This window comes from Muntiacus reevesi, chromosome 4 (assembly GCF_963930625.1).
Source record: "Muntiacus reevesi chromosome 4, mMunRee1.1, whole genome shotgun sequence".
Taxonomy (NCBI): Eukaryota; Metazoa; Chordata; class Mammalia; order Artiodactyla; family Cervidae; genus Muntiacus; species Muntiacus reevesi.
Window position 1 is genome coordinate 144,626,841 of NC_089252.1, and position 25,084 is coordinate 144,651,924.

Sequence of the window (25,084 nt, forward strand, 5' to 3'; positions counted from 1 at the left end):
GTACTCACATCCACAAGCCTACCCACACTTCCGCCCTCTGAGCAGGTGAACTCACTTCATGCGGTACTGAAAAGACAGGTTCTGTCCTGTGAACTCCCACCTTCTCAGCCTGGCTCACCTTCCTCCCCCAGCCCCCCCTCTTTGCAGGTTAATGAGTATCACCTCCCATCCTGCTGGGTTGTTATCCTCAGTCCCTCCTTTCCATCCATCCCTTCCCTGGGCTTCTCAAGTCTCTCTTAACCTAATAAAGAAATGTTCCTGCCACCATATGATCCAACAATTCTACTCCTGGGTATATATATTTTAAAAAACCCATAAAACACTCATTTGAAAAGAAACATGTGTCCCAATGTTCATAGCAGCATTATTTACAATTACCAAGGTATGGAAGCAACCCAAGTGTCCATCATATGAGGAATGGATAAAGAGGACATGGTGTACATACATACAATGGAATACTACTCAGCCATAAACAAGAATGGCATTTTGCCATTTGCAGCAACATGGATGAACTTGGAGAGCATTATGCAAAGTGAAACGAGTTAGAGAAAGACAAATACTGTACAATACTTCTATGTGGAATCTAAAAAATACAACAAACCAGTGAATACAACAAAAAAGAAGCAGGCTCACAGATATAAAGAACAAACAAGTAGTTACCAGTGGGGGTGGTGGAAGGGAAGCAATATAGGAGTAGGGGGAAAGGGGTTATTATGGGATTATATGAAATCATGTGTGTGAAAGTTTTGAAAACTGTAAAGCACTATAGAATTTAAAGTTTCTTTCATTCAATAAAAATAAAGTTTTAAAATAAAAATAAATTAAAAAAAGAAATGTTCCCATTAAAGTGCTACTCTTCCAAGTTCCTCCATCAGGTCACATTCAAGAACAGTCTATTGATCTAGCTCCCTTTCCTCACCATCTCCTTGCTCCATAGCCTCTGCATGTGGCTGCCCTCCACTGATTGCCTTCATTAGGGACACTAAAGTCCACTAAACCACTATGTCTATCATATTATGTCTCTCTCAACTCAATTCAAAAGACTTCCTGGAGAGCCCACCAGGCTCCAGACATCATCCCAATCTCTAATGACTTCCTCCCCATGGTGGTCTGGGCTCCCCAACACCTGTACCACTGCCTTCCCTGGTTTACTTGCACTCCTCTGACCGCTTCTCCAGCCCTTCCACAATCCACTGAAGGAAGGTTCTCCAGGTTTCTGTCCCTTTCTTCTCTATTTTTAGTGATATTTACTCTCATGATTTCAAAGTTTCCTTCCACAAATGACCCACAAATGTTTAACTCTGGTAAGTCAACATGTTCCAAAGCAAACTCACTGTCCTCCATCTCAAATCAGGCTCATACTCATTTCTTTTATTTTTCTGTCCACGGCATCGACATTCTCTCAGCTTTTCAGGCTGGAAACCTCAGTGTTACCTTGTATTTCCACCTTGCCCCTCAGCGCTCCATCCCACAGATTATGATCATCCACAGATTAGATCAAGTCTTTTCTCCTCCCATTTTGACAACAGCAGGGGCCTCCTTCCTGTCTCCCCTACCAATTCAATCCTACAAACAAGACCTCCTGAAGCACTGCTCTGATCCTGGCTCACTCCCACAATCAGGACTCTTATGCCCCAGCACGCAGGGCCCCAGCCTCCTTTCTAGTCTTTTCTTCCTCTAGGACAAATTATACATTCAGTAGGGAAAGAAAGGGAACGCTCTCTAAAAGAACCGAGTGATCAGCTCAAGAAAAATCAAAATGGAAATCCCACATATGCCCACAATGAAGAAATATTCTTGGGGAAAAAATCTAGAGATGTATACCTTCTGCATCTACCCCAACAACAGAACAGCCTGGTTTTGACTCTGTCTCCTTCTTATGGCCTCAGCTGATGCTCCTACCCTCACTTCACACTGGTTTCCATCTATACCAAACTGCTATTCCAAAAATGTGCCAATGCCTTCCAGACGCTGTCTTAGCTCACTCCTTCAAGACTCATTTCAAATACACCTTCCTCCTTGGTATTTTTGCTGATTCCCTCGATCAGATGTGCCTGCCTCCTTTCTGTAAATCCCCAAAGTCCTTGGCTAGCATTCCCTTATGTACTTATCTCATGCCTTGCATTAAAGTTAGGTATCTATCAGTTTTTCTCCCACTATTCATCTGCAAGCTCCTCAAAGTCCCAGGATAGGGCTTCTCTGGTGGCTCAGTGGTTAAAAAAAAATCTGCCTACCAATGCAGGGGACATGGGTTCAATCCCTGGGTCAGGAAGATCTCGCATGCCTCAGAGCAACTAGATCATGTGCCACAACTATTGAGCCTATGTTCTATAGCCCAGGAACTGCAACTACTGAAGCCTGTGCCTATGCTCCACAACAAGAAGCCACTGCAACGAGAAGCTTGCACACAGCAGCTAGACAGCAGCCCCCAGTCACCACTACCAGAGAAAAGCCCATGCAGGACAGCCAAAAATCAATCAATCAACCAATTAAAAAAGTCCCACATTATGGGTGTCCCAGGCTTCCCCAGTGGTACTGTGGTAAAGAACATGCCTGCCAGTGCAAGAGACATATGAGACATGGATTCAGTCCCTGGGTCAGGAAGATCCCCTGGAGGAGGGCATGGCAACCCAATCCCATGGACAGAGGAGGCTGGTGGGCTATAGTCCATAAGGTGACAAAGAGTTGGACACAACTAGCAACTTAGCATGCAGAAGGAACAGAGAGAGAGAAAGGACCCGAGAAAATATATAAAGAGATAATAGTTGAAAACTTCTCTGAATGGGAAAGAAAAAGTCAACCAAGTCCAGGAAGTGCAGAGAAGAGTCCCAGGCAGGATAAATCCAAGGAGGAATATATCGAGACACAAAATAATAAAACTGACAAAAATTAAAAACAAAGATAAAATATTAAAAGCAACAAGGGAAAAATGACAAATAACATACAAGGGAACTCTCATAAGGCTATTAGCTGATTTCTCAACAGAAATTCTACAAGCCAGAAGGGAGTGGCATGATGTATTAAAGTGATGAAAGAGAAGAACCTACAACCAAGAATACTCTACCCAGCAAGACTCTCATTCAGATTTGATGGAGAAATCAAAAGCTTTCCAGACAAGCAAAAGTTAAGAGAATTCAGCACCACCAAACCAGCTTTACAACATATGCTAAAGGAACTTCTCTAGGCAGAAAACACAAGAGAAAGAAAAGACCTACAGAAAATAAACCCAAAACAATTAAGAAATTGGTAGTAGGATCACACATTAATAATTACCTTAAATGTAAATGGATTAAATGCACCAACCAAAAGACATAAACTGGCTGGGTGGATGAAAACGTGTCCATGCATGCACTTCCACTTACCACATCACGCTGCTTAACCCCTCAAATTGTATGTAATTATTTTATATTGTTAGGTTAATCATGTTTCCATTATGACTTGCAATTATAATTATCTTTTATCTGACTATTGTGAAAACTGATAAACATCTTTTACTATTGTGATTATGTAACTATTATTCACTTAATGCTGTTTAATCATGACTGGTCAACAGAAAATAATAGAATTCTATATCACTAATGCTACCATTTAAAAGAAAAACCTGTAATCACTTTTTAAAATCCAGATGCATATCAGAATTATCTTGGAATTTTTTAAAGAATACAAATACCCAGGTATTGCTTTTTTTCTCCAAAGTTCCAGATGCGTTTCTAATGAGCAACCATATTTAAAAACAACTGGACTCCAATGTTCATCACAGCACTGTTTATAATAGCTAGGACATAGAAGCAATCTAGATGTCCATTGGCAGACGAATGGATAAGAAAGCTGTGGTACATATACAGAATGGAATATTACTCAGCTATTAAAAAGAATGCATTTGAATCAGTTCTAATGAGGTGGATGAAACTGGAGCCTATTATACAGAGTGAAGTAAGTCAGAAAGAAAAACACCAATACAATATATTAACGCATATATATGGAATTTAAAAAGATGGTAACGATGACCCTATATGTAGGACAGCAAAAGAGACACAGATATAAAGAACAGACTTTTGGACTTTGTGGGAGAAGGCGAGGATAGGATGATTTGAGAGAATAGCATTGCAACATGTACATTACCATATGTGAAACAGATCACCAGTCCAAGTTCGATGCATGAAACAGGGCACTCAAAGCCGGTGCACTGGGACAACCCTAAGGGATGGGATGGGGAGGGAGGTGGGAGAGGGGTTCAGGATGGGGGACACATGTACACCCATGGCTGATTCATGTCAATGAATGGCAAAAACCACTACAATATTGTAAAGTCATTAGCCTCCAATTAAAATAAATTAACTTTTAAAAAGAAGAAAAAAAACAACTGGACTATATGATTATTTTTCATTTTTGTCTATATTGTTTTACTTTTTCTATTTCATATTCATTCAGTGTCCCCACTTCATTTAGTTTGTTATCCAATTTCTCCATCTCTTCTTTTTTTTTTAATGTTCTCTCTCAAATCTTTATCAAATGTAATAGAAAATCTTTTGTATATATACATATATAGTATGTATAATATATATATTTTAGAAAACTTGGGAATTTTTTCCTAGCTAAAAAATTTACGACATTTTGATTCCACTCATTTGACTTAGTATGAATAGAATGCTAGATTTCTAACTTATATTCACTTAAAACTTGATACAGTTCCAAGTATTTTGGCATCTAGTATTACTGCTAAAAGTCTAGAAAATTTATTATCTTAGTGATCTTTTTAAAAAAAATTTGAATGAAGCTTGAAACTGCTAATCCAATTCTGAGAATATAAAGAAATACTATGTGTTAAAAAATAGGAAATTAACATGTGACACAGTATTATTAACTAAAGTATAAATTTTGTTCAAATTTCAAAAAAAATTTATGCTAGTGTCCATTATTTGTTTTCATAACTTATTCAAAACTCCACATTGTATTTGATTGAACAGCTTCAGCAGCATGCAACAAATTCTGGTAAATTCTCTTTTCATTTTTATTCTATTACAAGTATTTACTATTTCCTTGTTATGGTTCCTTAGATACACTCATCATTTAAAAGTAGACATATAATTTTCAAATACATGGTATTTTAAAAGTATCTTTGATGTTAATTTCTCATTTTGATATTAATTTCTCTTTTAAATGTTTTCTTCTCTGCAATCACCCTCTATGTTTTACCAGTCTTCTAACTGTATTGAACCTTTCAATGACTAAGTCAAAGATCTCTGGTAAATGTCACACTGCACCTGAAAATATGTGGGTTATTTTCAAATATCTTTTTTTTTTCTTTTCCAACATAAAAATTTTATTGAAAAAAATATTAAGTAATTTACAAACTCCTCTGTTCCTCTCTGAAATGAGAGGAACAGTACATCTCCACTTGCCAAGACTGGTGACCCCAGCATAGCAACTGAAACCATCTGTGAACAAGGCTTGTGGTTGCTTTCCCTTCTCCAACTGACAACAGAGAACCTGCCGTAAGGTCACAGGTATTAGTAAAAGCAGAAGCAAGCCGGAGAGTGAACAACAGCTCCTACTTACCCCTCTTCCTTGAGATACCACTGGCACGAGTTCCAGTGAAGAAAGTTCCCTGTGGCCTGACTTTGGAATCACCACTGGTTGGAGTCAGACAGCTGCAGTGACCTGGTATCTCATGTTAGGATACTATTTTCAAATATCTTTTGACATTGATCTCTAACATACTTCCACAGTGATAAGAGAACAGACTCTGTATTATTTTATTACCTTTATGCCATCAAATTTTTGCACTTGGTTTTATGTCCCTGATGTTTTCCAGTAGTCTCTCCTAGTTTATAGTCTGTGGGAATTTGAATAGAATTTGTATCCTACTGTTGTGTAGAAACTGTATAAATCTTAATTACGTTGAATTGGTTCACAGTGCTTTTCAGGTCTACTCTCTCCTTCTACTTCTCTGCATATTGATTCTATTAACTTTTGAGAGTTTGATATTGAAACTCCAACTAAAAATCTTAATTTATCTACTAAAAAAATAATTATAATATATAGTGGAACTATAGGTAACCTTGTTCTATATTGTCTAAGTCTACTATAAATGTGTTATCATATTTTCATAATTTAAAAAATTTTAAAAAGCAAAAAAAAATAAATAAATAAAGTTCCAGATCAGACCTTCTTCCTCTCAGAATTCCTTATATAACAAAACACAGTATCTGAAAAGGGCCACAAAAGGAACATGCAACCAAAGTGAATGTGCTTAGAGTGGATGAAATACTCACCAGAGCATGAGATGATTGAGAAGGTCCTAACCAACCTAGGAATGGAAAGCTCAATCCAGGAAGAGTTCCTATATACGGGACTTTTGCAAAGAGTTACTAAGAAAGATTTTTCCTCTAAGAAGTATTTTTGGTCCAATCAGTTCCCATAAATATTAGCCAGCCACAGCACGTGCTTTTGAAAACACCAGAGAGATAGGCAAAAATGAAAACAAAACCCAGCAGAGGTCAGAGCTAAGAACAACCAAACGGCTATCAGAAAACCAGACATCAGTTTCTAGGCTGGAGACTCAGAAACGGGGACTCAGATATTCTGAGTGAAATCAGAAAAGATGACAAACGAATGGACACTGGGAAACGAATGCAGCACCAACAAAGTCCAGTCCATCTAATGGGATTCTGTAGACCAGGGACTTCACTAAACCTAAACTAATCCTGTGGTCACTTCACTGGCCTCTCAGCTGCTCTCCTACCCAGAGTCTTCGTCCCCCTCATCTACGTACTTAGCCAATTCCACCTTTTTCCCAGTCTTTCTTCCAGGTCAAACGTACTCTCTAGGGACTGTGTGCAAATACAAGTATTCATTTAATAAAACTTACTAGGAGATGTAATTGTAGAGTTCACTTTTTAAATAAGTATGTACACACATACAGAGAGCAATCATTAGTGAACTGGAACTGAATCTTGCAGAGCATGATAGGAATCACAGAGTGAGCCCACCCTGCGGATGGAGTCTGGGCTGTCGGAAGCGGAGTGCATTCTGAGCGCGCTGCTCATGGAGCATGCGCACAAAGCACAGAACGCCTGAGCACACACTGATGGGTGCCCTATTTTCTGGGCTTCAGGTTGAGTCAAAGTCAGTTACGGCAGGGAACGTATAACATGTGGAGCACTTGCAAGCCCCCCTTTTTTCCCAACTTATAACTAAGGCCAAATGGCTCTTACCTCTGCTAAAAACTTATTTGAAGGTACCAAACTCACTCTAGGATTCATTAGTCTAGTAGCTAATCAGGAATAATGATCTGCCAGAAAAGATGGAAAAAGCCATTTCTCTAAATAAAGCCACTGCTCTATGTTTCTCTGGGACTGGGAGAGTCCACTGAAGAAATCACGCACTATTGCTCTTCTTGAGTTTCTCTTTGGAAATCTGTCCTAATGTTTGCTTTTAACTCTTCATATATATATATATACATACATACATACATATATGTGTATGTATGTATATATATATAAAGCAAAGGCTTCCCAGGTGGCACAGTGGTTAAAAAAAAAAACAAAAATCTGCCTGCCAATGCAGGAAACACAAGAGACATGAGGTCTATCCCTGGGTCTGGAAGATCCTGGAGGAAGAAATGGCAACCCACTCCAGCATTCTTTTCAGGAATAGTCCATGGACAGAGGAGTCTGGTGGGCTACAGTCCCTAGGGTCGCAAAGAGTTGGACACAACTGAGCACACACACAATGTAATAGTTTAGTGCACCTTCTTCTGCTGATGGAGTTAATTTATGCAAAAAAAGAAAACAACAACCCTCACGTTTACAAAAGTCTCTAACAATGTCCAGAGATTACATCTCTGAAGTAGTTCTGAACGTGGTTTATGTTAGGTGGTGTAAAGGGTGTAGAACAAAGGGGAAGGAAGACCCAGAGATTTATCTGCAGTCACAGAGCCCTGTAACTGGCACACATAGCAAAGTAGACTACAATTAGAACAGTTTGCTTGTCTTCCATCAGAGTGGAACTGATTTTATTCCGTGTCTTCTAGAGACAGCACCTGGCTGAGCACGGCCTTCCTGAGCTATGGGATGCCCTGGGAGCCCACAGCACGGTCAATCCTACATCACATTACAACTTCCTCTTCTCTCCAGAGTTACTCAAGAGCCATATCAGGCCTGAGGAGTGGGCACTATTTGTCCTCCATTTGCCTATAGCGCTTTTTTCTAAAGTGCCAATGTAAATAAGATTCTCATTTTCAAAATGGTCTATTGTAAACGACTGTTTCCTTGTACACTATCTCCTAGCAATGCCATCATCACACATGGCCTTCTCTTACAGGAAAATGTAGAAACTGTGTAAGGAATAGATGATGTCATCTTGAGAAGATGCTCCTGCTGCCAGTTACTCAGCTGATCTCTGTGATGGAACTCAGTCCTTGGGACACAAGAGGGTTTGTCCAGGCTAATTATTCTACTCCCAAGTAGAGAAGAGTATTCATAAGTGGTTAACTTCTAGCTGAGGGCAAAGGTCTAGTGGGCTCAGAGACTAAACTAAAAGTGGCAGTACTCCCACAGTACAGTGAGAGGATAGAGAGGTAATAGGATTAACAAGGCAGAAGAAGGGGAGGGGCAATACATAAAAATGTTCACATGATGGAGCAGGATGTTGAGGTTGGGTGGTTTACTCTGAGTACAGTCCTCCTTTGCAGGTAGTATGATAGAGGGGAAAGAGTAGAATTCCATCCCAGTCTTACCTGCTCAGAGCCTGAGAAGTTTCCCCACCATGTAAGATGGGGATGATAGCTACCTGCCTTGATTGCTGTGAAGATTAAAAAGACAAAGAAGTGCCTAATCAAATGCTTATCACGCAAGGGGTATTCAACAAACGTTCGCCTCCCACCTCCACACCCTTCTTTCTTGCACTTTGTTCCAACTGCTGAAAGCCACACTGGCTCCTCTTCCATCTGGTCAAAATAACTTGAGAAGCTTGATCTTGATACATCCAAACGCCACTGACCTCTACAGAGCCACCCACAGAAATTCTCATGGTAACAGACCCAGAGGCTGAGTCAGCCTCTGCAGCTTTGACTCTCCCAACCAAAGGACAAGTTTTCTCTGGGGATTGTACAACTTTGATGAAAAAAAAAAAAAAACCAGCACGGGAACAAGCAGTACAGAGAGAACATTTCACATGCTATCTCAATCATTAGAAAGTTGCTGTATCATAGCCTTCAACGTTGCAGGAGATGCTATAGAGATTTCACAAAGGCTTTTGAGCCAAATGTGGGTTCGTGTTAAAGTTATCGTGGACGCAAGCCTTTCTTTAATAGAACTGAGCATCACCAGCATTATCAGGACACTAGGCTCTGTGGGAAAAAGGAAAGCAGAAGGACAGCACATGATAGTCATGTGGGGAGTTGGGGGTGGGGAGGGGAGAAGAGCCTTGACAGAGAGACAGATGGACAGAGCATGTCGATTAAAATGCCTCTTCTTTCCCTTCCACTTCAGTGGGTTTTTATACAGCTCTGTGCTGTGGACCCTCAGCAAATATGCTACAGGTGTGTGTGTTTTCTCTCTTCTTGTTTAGATGAAAACACCAGACAGAAATGGGTATTAAGGGGAAAAGCAAACATTGGAAGTGGGATAAAAATAAGGTTTTATGTTTAAACTGAGTTTTAAAAACTATTTGTATTTTATTTCTTTCATATAGATTTGTGTTTGTATTTTATACAGATCTGTAATTTTTGCTTACTGATTCGAAGCAATCATCAAGAATCAATAAGTTGATCTGAGTGCTTCACATTCTCAAGGAATAGGTCATTTATTAGTACTTACATTGGACTTTACTGTATTCAAAGCACTGTCTCACTAGCTGTCTAGTAGATTCTAACAGTAAGACAGATAGTATTTTGTCCACTTTCATTTAAGAGATGAGGAAATTGAGGCTAAGGGAAATAAAGTGATTTTCCCCCAAGGTCTCACAGCTAGTGAGCCAGTTAGGACTCCAGCCCAGGTCTCCTGAGAACAAAGCTGCTCCTCCCCCACCAGACTGCCTCTCACTGATTTCCCTCAGGACAGTAACAGCAGGGCTTACCTTCCAGCTCTTCCTTCTCATAGTGGATGTTGAGAATTGTGCTGGTCCCACCCTGATCCACCACAGCTTCTTCATCTGGTCTCTGTTGAAACATAAATTAGTAGCCACAGTAATACTCATACATTAATTCAAACTTTCATTCAAGTACTGTGTGTTTGCCTTACCCTTTATGCAACGCTGAAGGGGAAAACCCAATGGTTTACAGATATTTTCAGTTTGAACCTCACAATAACTCTGAGATGCAAACATGGCAGCCACTCTTTCTCATTTCATAAATAAACAACCTGAGACCCAGAAAATTTTAAGTAATTATTGCCCAAGGTCAGAAACATGGTAAAAGGCAGAAGTAGGATTGACCCGAGGTCTTGTAACTATGGTTCCCATGTCTTTCCCACCTCCATACTCTACCCATAAGTCTGCACAATGTATTGGAATTTTGCAAGTGGTGTCAACCATATTGCCTCATTTGATATAAGCTGGTCTCTTTGAGGGGATTCCCTGGTGGTCCAGTGGTTAGGACTCTGTACTCTCACTGCCAAGGGCCCAGGTTCAATCCCTGGTTGGGGACCTAACATCTTACAAGCTGCATGGCATGGCCAAAAAGAAGTGTTGGTCTCCTTGACCTCTCTGCAGCATGAAGCCTATTTACCACTCTGTTCTTGAAATACTCCATCCTGCTCCTCTGCCCCATTCTAAGGCTCATCTCCTTCCTCCAACCATAATTCCCAAGAATGAGCACTCTACCTTTTGTTTCCCATGCTTGAGTCTTGCAATTTCAACAGCATACTGAAGCTATGAGGCTCAGTATTTGACAAGCCACTGGGATGCCATGCCGCAAGATCCAGGTGTCTAAAACCCAATGAATCTTCCTTCTAAAATAACATCCTGTGCTCATTTACTTACTCCTACCCATGGCTCCTCAGCTCCATGATTTCTTAGCCCACGTTTGAAATTTCAAACTTATTCATCCATTAAATGTATTGAGTCCCCATCGTATACCTTCCAGGAAACAGTTCCCTTTTCTTATCAAGTCCTCCTTTGCAATTCTCTCAGGTTCACTCTCAACTCTCAACCTCTCTATTGCCCATTCTCCTGCCCTTTCAGTCATAGTGGATATTTTTTTTGAGTTCTGGAATCACACTCGCATTCTTCCCTGAGCCTAGAACTATCCCCCTCTCCCTGCTAAGCCCACCTCCATCACCAGCATCTAACACTTATTCATCATCCCAATCTCAGCCTAAAAGTATTTCCTTAGAAGCCTTTCCTGACTTCCCTCCATTTATATGCCCCCAAAGTACACTGTATTTCTCCTTAGAAATGAAATCTCTCTGCTTCTTAGGGAGCGACCATATCTGTCTTCTTCACCATGGTTTCCCTAACACCTGATGGATTTTTCGCATAGGAGGTGCTCAGTAAATTTTTTTTTAAAGAATAAATGTAATGGCATCTACACCTTATTAAGACCCTTACCAGATCCGGAATTATTTCAAAAAAGATCTTAGCTAATTTCCCTGCCAGTCAATTTCTTCTACCAAACCTGCAACTCCAGCCAGGTTCTCTGACCCCATGGGCAGCACACACATTCCCATCTTCATGTCTTTGCTCACACTGTCTGGTCATCTAACAGGCTCTTCCCCAACTCTCCAACACACCAAATCCTCACCATCCTTCCATCCTGCTCAACATTCCAGCTTTAGATTCAATTTTACTATTTTATAGTCATAATCTATGTCCCTTATGTTTTAAAAAATAAAAAGGAAGGTGGAGAAAACTGTTTAATTTGCTAACTTTTAGCTAAGAAAGGGTGTTGGAACAAAAATATCTGCTTATACTTAAGAAACATATAAACGAAGAATAACCATAAGGAATATTTTTAAGTAGTTACCTACAGAGGAAGGAGGCAATGGGGTAAAGATGACAAGGACAGAAAATAAACTTCTTCGAAGATGACTTACATTGAAAATTTTAAAACAAAATTAATTTATTAAAAAAAACCAAAAATTTAAAAAACAGTTCCCAGAAAATGGAAATAAATGCCAAATCGATGGCATAACTGTTCTAAGAGAAATTATTCCAAATACATTTAAAACATAATAAATTGACTAAACATCCTTAGTGATATATACCCTAAGGACAAAAAGAATTGTAAAGATCTGAAACTGCTTTTTAGTTGTCATATTGTTGGTTACAGTGTTGGTGTTATTTTTCGGAGACTGTTCTGTACTGTGAAATACATTAAATGATTATGTGAACTTACCCTGGCACTCTCAGTGTGACTGACACCTGGGGTTCTCAGCAGGGATGAAAGGAGATACAGTTGTAAGGCAGAAGTTAAGTAAAAACTATATAGTCCTGAATTTGAATTGGAAGTATCAACAAGAATATATATATATTTATAACTTTAAATATTTTCAAATTTATAAATTTATATTTCCTAGCTCTGTCCAGAAAAAAAATGTCTAGAAAAAATTATCAGTTGGTAGCAATAAGAATCATTAGCACCTAGACTGTGGTCTCTTAAAATACCATTTTGTGCTAAAAGACACTCAAAGACAACTAGGTTTATGTCAAAAGGATACAAGGTCCAACTTAGACAGGGTACTTACTAACAGAGGACAATCTGAGCATCAGTAAGGGTGATAACTGTAACAGATTGACTATATCAAATATGTTTGAATCCATGAGATCACCATGTCACTTTAAAAATTAGTTAACTGGTCAACACTGGAGGATAACAGTAGCAAGTGGAAAAGTGAAGTGAAAGTGTTAGTCACTCATTCGTGTCTGACTCTTCGTAACGCCACGGACTGTAGCCCACCAGGCTTCTCTCTCCAAGAGACCCTCCAGGCGAGAATAATGGAGTGGGTTGCCGTTCTCTCCTCCTGGGAATCTTCCCGACCCAGGGACCCAACCCAGGTCTCCTGCACTGCAGGCAGACTCTTTTATCATGTAAGCCTCCAGGGAAGCACAATACTAGCAAGCGAAAGTCGCTCAGTCGTGTCCGATTCTGAGACCCCATGGACTATGCAGTTCGTGGAATTCTCCAGGTCAGAATACTGGAGAGGATAGCCGTTTCCTTCTCCAGGGGATCTTCCCAACCCAGGATCGAACCCAGGTCTCCTGTATTGCAGGCAGATTCTTTACCAGCTGAGCCATGAGGGAAGCCCCAATACTAGCAAACCAATTCATTATTTTGCAAACTGGTAAAAATTCATCCTGGCTTTCCTATATAAATTGTACCTTAGAGTGATACCATAGAGTAGATGAGAGAAGTTTCCCATTATAGAAAAGAATAAATGAAAAAAGAATGCTAGCATTAGAACATTGCCATTTTACAATCCCTAATGGACTGCATTGATTTTCAAGGCCACTAAGACCACAAAAAGAGACAACCAGACACTATGCCTCCTAATGGGAGACCTTATCACCACCCGTGAGGTAATCTTACCAAATAAATTGTTCCTGAATCTGATCAAGACGCTACACCCAAAAATCAATTTCCCGAAAATACAAAGAAACACAGTTCCATGGAAAAATGACACCACAGGAATATATTCAGCAAAATCCAGACTGTGGGAAACTCTACAGCTATAGAATAAACCCTCTCCCCACCATCTTTTTTTAATAAATAAAAATATTTTTAAATAAACAATTGCAAGAAGACAAAGAGACAGAGACAGAAGAATCTAAAACCAATAGGTCAAAAGAGACAACAAATCAATCACAATGTGTGGGCTTAATTTGAATCTTGATTTAAACAAACTAACCAAAATAATTTATTAGTTATTGAGAAAATATTTTTTAAGGATATGACATTTGAGGCAACTGGAAGTTTTTCTTTCATGACATTAAGGAAATTGTTATTTTCTTTTTAGGTGGTACTATGCTTATTTTTTAAAGAATCTTTACCTTTTGGGACTTCCCTGGTGGTTAAGATGGTAAAGAATCTGCCTACAATGCAAGAGACCTGGGTTCCATCCCTGGTTTGGGAAGACCCCCTGGAGAAGGAAACGGCAACCCACTCCAGTATTCTTGCCTGGAGAATCCCATGGACAGAGGAGCCTGGCAGATCTATAGGCCATACAGTTCATAGCGTCGCAAAGAGTTATTTTTGCAAATTGTTATTTTTTCTTTTAGGTTACACTATGGTTATTTTTTTAAAGAATCTTAATCTTTTAGTACTCGTACTGAAATATTTACCAATAAAATTGAGCAATTATAGATATATAAAATAACAGCCAACTTAGAAACACTATTTTTCTCACATTTTATAAAATAATGTTATTCACAACCCTCAATACATCTTTAACATCAGTGTCTTTCCTCAATACCATAGATGCTTTGAGTCAATTTTCCAGAGCATGTCAGTTTCATTTCCACCTAAGTGGAAAAGGTGTTCATAAAAGGTGTTCATAAAAAGTCAAGTCCTTTCTGAAGAATAACTTCTTGGTGGAAAAAACTCACCTTTATTTTAGACTTATTTATTATTTGTGAATTCCCTGATAGCAAGAGCCTTGAATTTTCATCTTTTTATTCTCCCAGAGCCTAACACAGTAGTTTACCACTGTAAGGAGCCTGCGCTCCTGTAAGTTCCAAGAGGGAAGGTACTGTGTCTTTTGTTGACCACCTAGCACCATGACCTAGCACCTAATACCATGTCCAGTATGTGGTAAGTATCCAATACATTTTTTTTCCATTTATTTTTATTAGTTGGAGGCTAATTACTTTACAATATTGTAGTGGTTTTTGTCATACATTGACACGAATCAGCCATGGATTTACATGTATTCCCCATCCCAATCCCCCCCTCACACCTCCCTCCAATACATTTTTTAAATTTATTTTTAATTGGAGGATACTTGCTGTATAATGTTGTGCTGGTTTCTGCCAAACAACATGAATCACTTGTAAGCATACATACAACCCCTCTCTCTTGAACCTCCCTCCCACCCCCACCCCATTCCACCCCTCTAAGTTGTCATAAATTACCAGGTTGGGCAACTTCTCATTAGCTATCTATTTTACATATGGTGATGTATATGTTTTATTGCTACTCTCTCAATTCATCCCACCCTCTCTCTCCTTCCCCCACTGTGTTCACAAGTCTGTTCTCTATGTCTGCATCTCTATTCCTGCCCTGCAAATAGGTTCATCAGTACCATTTTTCTAGATTGCACAATATGCATTAATATACAATATTCATTTTTCTCTTTCTGACGTACATCGCTCTGTATAACAGGCTTTAGGTTTATCCACTAAAACTGACTCAAGTGGGTTCCTTTTTATGGCTAAGTAATATTCCACTATATATATATATATGTGTACCACAACTTCTTTATCCATTCATCTGTCAATGGACATCTAAGTTGCTTCCATGTCCTAACTATTGTAAATAGTGCTGCAATGAACATTAGGGTACATGTGTCTTTTTAATTATAGTATTCAATAGATTTTGATGAATGAATATTTGTTAGTTTTCCAAACTTTCTCATATCATCATATGTTTCCTCATAAAACGTCACATATATGTATACCCATATACACATACATGAATAATTTTTCATGTTGGCTTCCCCACAGGTTTGTAATATCCAGAGGACAGGGGCCAACTAATTATAACGCTTAATACTGTCCAGAGATGCCTGACACAGCACAGAACACAGAATCTGGAGGAAGGGGGGAGGGAGGGGTGATTGATTTCTTGACTCTAAGACTATAAAAGCAAACTGTATAGAGCAAGGTCAATCAGCTGAAAAATTCAGGTTGAAAATCAATTTGTTTGTTACTTTAATTTAGCTTGATTAATCACAGTCTTAAGTCACTGAATAAATGTTCATGCACCTTCTGTGTCTTACCAAAGAAAAGAGAACTACTGTCAAACACCATCAGCCAAGCACTGTTGAGATCTATTGCTCAGAAAAAAAGATAATGCCCTTTGTCACCCAAGAGCTCTAACGAAGATGTACAGTGACATGTTGCTTTCATGCCTGCTAACAATACAACATCCATTCTGTAGCCCATGGATCAAGGAGTCATTTCAATTTTCAAGTCATATTTTTTAAGAATATATTTCATAATGTATGTAGTACCTATGGAGAGTGATTTCTCTGATGGGTATGGGCAGAGTAAATTGAAAATCTTCTGGAAAGGAGTCACCATCCTAGATGCCATTAAGAACATTCATAATTCATGGGGAAGAGGTCAAAATATCAATATGAACAGGAGTTTGGAGGAGGTTGATCCCGACCCTCATGGATGAAGCCTTGTGGGGTTCAAGACTTCAGAGAAGGAAGTAACTGTGGATGTGGTGGAAATAGCAAGAAAACTAGAATCAGAAGTGAAGCCTGAAGATGGGACTGGACTGCTAGAACCTCACAATGAAACTTGAACAGATAAGGAGTAACTTCTTATGAATTAGCAAAGAAAGTGGCTTCTTGAGATGGAATCTACTCCTGGTAAAGATGCTGGGAAGATGCTGTTGAAATGACAACAAAGAATTTAGAATATCACATAAACTTAGTTGATAAAGCAGTAGCAGAGCTTGAGAGGAGTGGCTCCAATTTTGAAAGTTCTACTGTGGGTAAAATGCTATCAAACTGCATTGCATGCTACAGAAAAATTGTTCCTGGAAGGAAGAATCAATGGATGTGGCAAACTTCACTGTTGTCTTATTTTAAGCAACTGCAACAGTCATCCCAACCTTCAGCAACCACTGCCCTGACCCATAGGCAGCCATCCACATCAAGGCAAGACTCTCCGCTAGCAAAAACATTATGCCTTGCTAAAGGCTCAGATGATGGATAGCATTTTTCAGCAATAAAGTATTTTTTAATGAAGGTATGTACATTTTTTAGATATAATGCTATTGCACACTTAATAGATTACAGGAGAATATAAACATAGCTTTTACATGCACTGAGAAACCAGAAAATTTGTGCAACTTGCTTTACAGTAGTCACTTTATTGTGGTGGTCTGGATTGAACCAGCGGTATCTCCAAGGTATGCCCGTATTCTGAAATGGTGGTCATGTCATAAAAAGAGAAAAAGGGTCCTTAATCTTTAGTAATACATACTTAAGTTTTTGCTGATGACATGATACAATGTCTGGGATTTGGAGACTGAGTAGAGACATAGATGAAATAAGATAGGCTGTCTGTTCATTGTTGAAGCCAGGTCATGGGATACACGATGATTCGTTTTTCAAGTCTCTCTATTTTGGAATATCCTTAAAATGTTGGATAAATTTCAAACATATTAAGCTTTGCTTAAAATCATTAAACATGAAAATAAAGGAACATCAAGTCTCAGTTGTCTGTGCTGACTGAAGATTCCTCACCATTTGATTAGTATGAACCTCTGATACTGTCCTTATTTAAGGCAGAGAGGATTTCTTAATCATGAATTTCCAGGATTCCTATGAATGGGCTTCAGAGGATTATGTGCAAGTGTACATTTTTCTTAGGAGAGATTTCATAGCTTTCATCAGATTCTCACAGGTGCCTGTGACTCAGAAAATATTAGCATCATGAGAATCACATTGTATAAGTTTAGGAGAAAAAGCAAAGGAGGAGGGGAGGGAAAGAAGGGTAAACTGGAGAAAAGACCCAGTTTCTGTACATCTTCCTGACTCATGACCATGACTCACAATGTAAATGTGAATTGATGTAAGTGCCTACCAGAAGGATTAAGTAAGATAAAAAGAACTAACAGGGTTAAATACACATTAAAACACTGAAATTGCAAGGCACATTGGGAGAAAGAAAGCATTGTTATGAGCCTTGAAAAATGAATGAATTACAGTTGAGTAGCAGACCAGCTTCTCACTTACAGTTAATGGGCAAATTAAAAGGCAGAGGCGGGGCTGAGCCATACATAAGGGCCCCAGATCCTTGAAGCAACCACAAAGGCTGCAGCAGGCAGTGGAGCCCACCTTGAGCCCTCTCCCTGACCCCTCCCTGTGGCTCCACTCTGGTCCTTCCAGGTGGCAGTCCTGCCAAACTCAGCTCTGCTTCCTCTCCTGCAGTCAGCCTCAGACCCTTTCACCTTCAAAGACCCCTTTCATCTTTTATCCAATGTTTTCAGATAACAGCCTCCTACCCCACCCACCCAACAACAATAAGAGTCAAGGGTTGATTGAGTTCTGATACACAACCATTTTTAAATCAAACACAGAATTGACTTTCAGGGTTTCTAATCAGCAAGCTGAGTTTCTATAATTAATATTAGAAACAAATATTTACAGAACATTGACATGGGTTTGAGTAAACTCCGGGAGTTGGTGATGGACAGGGAGGCCTGGCGTGCTGTGATTCATGGGGTCGCAAAGAGTTGGACACAACTGAGCGACTGAACTGAACTAACTGACTGTATACCTAGCATTGTGCTTCACATATATCATCTCAACCCTCACAACAGTCCTAAATCAAGGCTAAGGAAGATCTCACAAGGGCTGAGACAGGAGGAATTCCAACTTGAGTCTCTCTGTATTAACATTATATACTATAATGTATTAACATCATATACTAACATCGCCAAAAGCAAAGAACCTGGTCATTTTAGAGAGCTCAGGTCACCTATCATGGATTAATGTCCACAGTGGAAACAGCTTAAGATTGTCACATTCTTATCTTCTTAAAACCTTATACTTCACACTGCCTTTACTGACCAGAGTTTCAATACAGTTCTCCATCTCTTCACTCTCGACTTCCTTTTTATCCAGAAAGCTCATGAATTCTGACCCCTTGTAGACCCCATCACTGAATCTGACCCAGAGATCCTCAACTCTCTAATGCCCTCAATTTGACTTCCTCACTGGATGCAGACAATAGATAGTAAGAAAAGGGGATTCCACGAGTTTGTTGTGGTCCTCCTCTCAGGGGCCATGAGCTCCTGAACAACCACAAGTTTCCTAGTCTGACTTTTCAGCAGGCTGCTAGGGGCCTAAAATTGCAAAGTGACTCTGGTTTCTCAGTGATTTTTCTTTTTTATTGAACCCCACTTGGAGTCACTTGGAGTCACTCCTGTTCAGTACAATTTACTAGTAAAAGCACATTGCAGTTTGCAGAATAATGGCTCCCAAAGGATTTGCACATCTTAATCCCTGGAACCCAAGAACACGTTGCTTTATACAGCAATGGGGAATTAAGGGTGCAGATGGAAGTAGTGTCGCTAATCAGTGGATCTTAAAATAAGGACGTTATCTGGATTATCCATGGGTTCAATGTAACCACAAGGATCCCTAAAAATGGAAGAAGGAGATAGGAGAGTTGAGCCAGAGAATGAGGTTTGATGACAAAAGCAGGGCCTGAGAGATGCCATGTTGTTGGTTTTGACTGCTGAGGGAGGGAACTGTGAGCTAAGGAATGCAGGCAGCCTCACAAAGCTGAAGTTAAAGAGACAGATTCTCCCACAGAGCCTCCAGAAAGAAACAGCCTCGCCAACACTTTGATTTTAGCCCAGGGAGACTCATGATGGAAATCTGAAGTACAGAACAGTAAGATACTCAGTTTGTGTTGTTCTAAGCCAATAAATGTGTGGTCGTTTGTTAGGGCAGCAACAGACACGAATACATACATCATGGCTTTCTAACTAGCAAGATCAGGGTAAACCTGTTACTACCTTATGGAAAACAACCAACCCCTCCATTATCTCGGATTTGTTGCTGTTACCTAGCAGCAGATTTAGAATAAATATGTTGCTTTTCTGTGTTCTGATTACCATTGTGATAGGCTTAATTGAGAGCCTTGTCCACCCTGCCAAGGCAAACCATGAGCAAAGACAATTATCTACAAGTTCACAAGAAAGTAAATTTGCAACCTGAATTGTATCCCCAGCCTACCTCAATTCTCTGCTTGGCAGGAAAGCCCACACCTCTCCTACTGAAGTTCCCCAGTAGAGCTGATAGCACCAGGTAAAGAGAATGTTCATGTGTCCCTCAATTCCCACACAGGAAAGGAACAGCTAGTGTGAGGTGGGAGAGGCTGGAGGCGTGCAGATTGTATGTACACTGCAAGGCAGTGAGAGGAGAAGCTGCTACGGTTGATACTTCTGTTCAATAACATTCAGTAAATACATGCTGATTGCTTCCCATGAACTGACCATGACACTCAGAAGTTACCAGCTCTCTACAGAGACATGCATGCATTCACTCAGTAGACATGCACCAACACGGGCCAGGGCCACCAGGCCCGAGAGTTTTTCCAGGTCCACTTTAAACATGAACTGTGCCTCTCTTGCCATCTGCCAAGTTTCCCAATTATCACCCATTCACCAGGATTTGTTATTCTGAAGATTTCTACAAAATTTCCCAGTCTGAGCCGGCCTGATTCACATAAAAGCCTTGGTAATTGCCCTAATTCACTTGCACCTCCCTTTACCATTTGAGCCCTCTCTGAGCCTCCCTGAGATTCCCAGCACCACTTGGCTCATGTGCTGACAGTTTCAACCTCTGTAGCCTTCTCTTCCAGAAATTCTGCTCGATTCTGAAAGTGCTGATCGGAAGAATTTGAAGCTACAGATGTCCCTTGTTCCACTCCAAACTAGAGATTCTCCCTCAAGCTGTCTGATCTTCTTCCACTCTTATCATGCCCTTTAAGAACCCAAGACCTTCAGAGATCTCATCAAAATTCAATAATTCAGGCCTTCATTAACTCATTCTAAATTCCACCAGCAGCCACTTATCTGTCCTCCATCATCCCAGCTCTTCTCACTCTAATATATCCTTTGTACACCTTGCCACACATATCTTCCCAAACATGTTCAAGGGCTCACTCTGAACCAGGCACCAGTCTAGGTGCCAGAGGCACGAGTTATGGTCATGTAGACTAAGGGCACATTCTGTGGAGAGGGTCGGCTCTGCCACTTACTAGAAGTTACTTAACCTCTTGCTTTCCTCATTTGGAAAATAAGGATAAGAAGGGCATGTAAATCTCATGGTTATTGAAAGACTTGAGACACCACATGGAAAGCACTAGGCGCAGTGCCTGGCACACGGCACGCACTCACGCGAGTTAACTTACAGAAACAACCTCACAAGGAGCTGGCAGGGTAGCAGCAGAGATGGACATGTAGATTTCACAAGTAAGGGGTGGAAGAAGTAATATGACTTCGTGAGTGTTGTGAGCAGAAAAGACTAAGTGAAATTCTGCTAGTGATACAGTGCTCCTGCGTGCTTAGTTGTGCCAGCTCTTTGTGACCCTGTGGACTATAGCCCACCAGGCTCCTCTGGCCATAAGGAAAGAATACTGGAGGGGGTTGCCATGCCCTCCTCCAGAGGATCTTCCTGACCCAGGGATCAAACCCAAGTCTCCTGTGTCTCCAGCATTACAGGCAGATTCCTTACCCACTGAGCCACCTGGGAAGTCCACTGATACAGAACCAGATCTTAAAGATTAAAACGGAATATTCTAGGCAGATAGGAGAGGGGAAGTTTTCCAGCTAGAACACCTGAGCAAAGACACAATAGCAGAAATGGGTGACTTTTAAATGGGGAGTGTAATAAAACAATGGTCATCTCAGACTCTGGGCTAATACTGACAAGACCATGAGCTCCTTAAGAAGAGGCACAATGGCTGTGGATACAGGAAAGTCATTCCCTCACTCAGAACACCAACTTTATTCCAGGGACTGTGTAGACAAAACGATTTTCTGCCCAGTCCATCCTGTCATAATGCTTCTATTTAAAAAGATTATAAACAAGACCATATCATATAAGTCATATGTGCTATTAAGAAAGTAAAGCAGAATCAGGGGCTTCCCTGGTGGTCCAGTGGTTAAGACTCCGCACTCCTAATGCAGGAGTCACGGGTTCCAATCCCTGGGCAGGAAATTAAGATCCCATATGCTACATGGTATGACAAAAATAAATTAATAAAAACTAAAGCAGAATCATATGAAAGAGAGTAACTGTGAGTGGAGACCAAGGACAGCTACTCTGAGGAGGTGACATCTGAGTTGAGTCATGAGAAGATTTGTGTAGAAGAAAATCCACAGGAACGACAAGAACAAAGCTCTTGGAGAATGAGGAGCTGGTTGCACTGAAGAAAGAGAAAGAGAGCCAATGCAGGGGTGCATGGTGAGAGAGCTGGACAGGCTATCAGGGCAGGTGGGCAAGGCCCTGGTCATGATGACACTTGGGAGGCCATGATAAGGTGTTTGGATCTTATTCTAAAATGCACTGGGTTGTAAAGTAATTAGCCTCCAACTAATAAAAATAAATGAAAAAAATTTTTAAAAAGAAAGGAAAAAATAAAAAAATAAAATGCACTGGGAAGCCACTGAAGAGTTTCAAGATAGGATATGACATCACCTGATTTGTGTTTTTAAAAGCTCTCTCTAGCTGCCACAGGACAAGTGGACTGTAGAAGGAAAAGCAGGAGAGAAAGCAAAGGGAACTGTCAGGGGTCAGCACAGTAGTCCAAACCAGAGGAAAGAGCCTAGGCACACGGTATGTAGATGTGATGCCTGGAATTTCTGTTTACATCGAGTACACAACCAGCTCACTTTGCAAGGTCCATCTCCCCTCCACACAGCCCAGCTGGCATACAGGAGGTTTTGTTGGTAATTTTCAATTGATTGACTTGTCTCCCCCAAATTACCTCCATTTCCTTTCCTCTTTCTATCCTCATTTTTCCCCCCTTGTATCTTATCTCAAGTACCCATTTGCCCATCACCTGACTCAGCCTTTACAAGGTCTTGCTGTTCCCATCCTGTTTTTTTCTCTCTCCTCACCCCACCACCCACGAGTTTCATGAACTAGATGTAAAAGATATAATTACTTTCTGTCCTACCCCAGAAGCACTCAGGAATTATCAGTTTCACAGAGCACCAACAGAAGCCTGGGGGTTATTATGATCCTGACAATACAATTGGAACACATTCTGCATATTAAGGACACTGTCTCCCCACATTCGTTCCAGCCTGTTCTCCCCACTGCAGCCAGAAAATCTTTCAGGAGGAGAATCTGATCATAATCTCGTCGGCTCTCATTCTCTCTCTGGCTCCTCTCTCTCCTACTCTCTGTATGCTATGACCCTGGAGTACATCTCACACCATTCACCTCTTTGCTCCCTGTGGCTCCAGCCACTCTGGCCTTCTTTCAGATCTTTGAACCCGATGGGCCCCCTCTGTTGTTCTCTTTGTCTCCAAAGCCCTTTGATCTCCCTCTTCCCTCAGTTGACACTTATTCTTTAGATCTTTGCCCAAATTTTCTTCCTTAGCAAAATATCTGATCTGAGACCAAAGCTGGAACCATTGTGATACACATTCACAGCACTGCATATCTTTCTTTCTAAGCACTCACCACAGTTTATAATAATACATTTATTTGTGTGACTGTTTGATTAAGATGATTATACACACACACTAAATGGGAAACTCCAGCAGGGCAAGAACATTGCCTATTTTGCCCATCACTGTATCACAAACATAAGCTGAATATGTTCTTTGTAGACCTTAGGAGTATTAGATGTGGAAGGATTTCCCAAAATCACAGATATTATTCCTTCTTTGATGGAGCAAGCAAAAGGAATTATGGATCACTTAGTAGCAAACTATTGCCAGAAGGGGAGTGAGCCAATGATACCCATTTTGCTACAAACTCAAAGAAGAGTTTTCTGTCTCTTTACAAAAACTATCCTCACATCAATGTGGCCCTTGTTTCAAGACCTGTCATCCTTCTGAGTAGGTCCATCATTCTCTTCACAGCCCTCCACTACGTATCTGACCTCCCTTCAATATCTCTTTGCAGATCAATAAGCATATCATCACCTGATGGGCACAGAAAAGGGGGGAGTGAGAAGTCAACGAGTTATCTCTCCTATACTGGTTGCCACATCGCTTCACAAAGCCCCTTCCCAAACAGCTGCTCATTTAGTTCTCAAAACCACCCTGTGAAGTAAGCAAAGCAGGTATTCTTATCCCTATTTTACGAGATGGGGATATGTGATTCAAAGAGGCAAGTGACTTACTCAAGGTCACAAAGCCCATGTGAGGCGGTGTAGATTTGAACCTACAGTCTCTGACGCCCAGTCCAATGCTTTACCTTGCATTAGCCACTCCAACAGTTATCAGTTTCTTAAACCTGTTTTTTTTCATTTCTTTAAGTAAACACCTGTTCCTGACCCCTCAGCACTTTCCCAGCCTCTGTCCACTTCGGTATCCAGAACTTGTCAGCCCGTCTGTGCCATGGAATATAGGGAGTTTTATGCACACGAACAAGGCTGAGCGTTTGGTCCCAGCCTCCAGTCTTTTCCAGCTCTTCCTCTGAGCCAGTAAGGAACCAGAAAGCCCCATTAATAAAACACAAAGAGACCTGCCCCACCAGAGCAAGGTCCCTGGCTATCCTTTCTCCCACGTTCCAGCAGGACGCGAGGCCAGAAGCCAGCCTCTTTCCCAGCAAGGAGGACCTGAGCAGAACAGAGGTCACCGGCCGCGGGCCGTCAGGGCTCCTCAGCTGGCCACGCAAAGGATGCGGCTCCCGGTTTGGCCCAAGGTCACCCTCTCGCAGCCCGGGCCCGATCCCCGACCGCCCGGAGCGCCCCCTGGTGTCGCGGGCTGGCCTCCCCTCGCCCTCAGGGAGTGGCCTGCGAAGCCCCGGCTCGGGGGCAGAGAAAGGAGGGTGGGCAGAGGATGAGGAGGCTGAGCCCCTGGGAGGGGCGGGAGGCGGGGCCCTACCTGATAGCTGAGGACGCCATCCGGATCGTTACTCCCGGCCGGCATGGCGGAGTCCAACTAGGTCTCGCCCGCGGGGTCCAGGCCGAACGTCAGCAGGCCACGCACTCCGGTCGGGTTTGAGCAGATCGCCCGAGCGGCGACCCCTACCCCGGTGCCAACGGTCAACCATCAACCGCCGCCGCCTCCATAGCCACCGGCCCGCGAGGCTTCGCCGCAGCCAATCAGCGCGCGGCCTGTACGGCCAATCAGGGCGCGGAGCACGGGAGGACGCTGTCCGGCGGTACCCTGGGCTACCAGGAGGTGGAGGAGGGAGCCGGGAGAGCCAACGGC

At 41.3% G+C, this 25,084-nt stretch overlaps 1 protein-coding gene and 1 non-coding gene across 2 annotated transcripts in view; one reads left to right on the top strand and one right to left on the bottom strand.

The window, feature by feature from the left end:
* Positions 1 to 24,804, bottom strand: part of SLC4A8 (solute carrier family 4 member 8) — a 79,352-nt gene extending 54,548 nt beyond the window's left edge. The window contains exons 1-2 of the mRNA XM_065934376.1: positions 24,755 to 24,804; positions 10,081 to 10,162 (exon numbers count right to left, since the gene is read on the bottom strand). Of these exons, the coding sequence (XP_065790448.1) occupies positions 10,081 to 10,162; positions 24,755 to 24,799 (127 nt within the window). The 5' untranslated portion in view covers positions 24,800 to 24,804. The remainder of the gene's footprint in view (positions 1 to 10,080; positions 10,163 to 24,754) is intronic.
* TRNAE-CUC (transfer RNA glutamic acid (anticodon CUC)) lies at positions 10,576 to 10,648 on the top strand. Its single transcript has one exon. It is a non-coding gene; the product is annotated as a tRNA-Glu (tRNA).
* Positions 24,805 to 25,084: the final 280 nt, after the last annotated feature.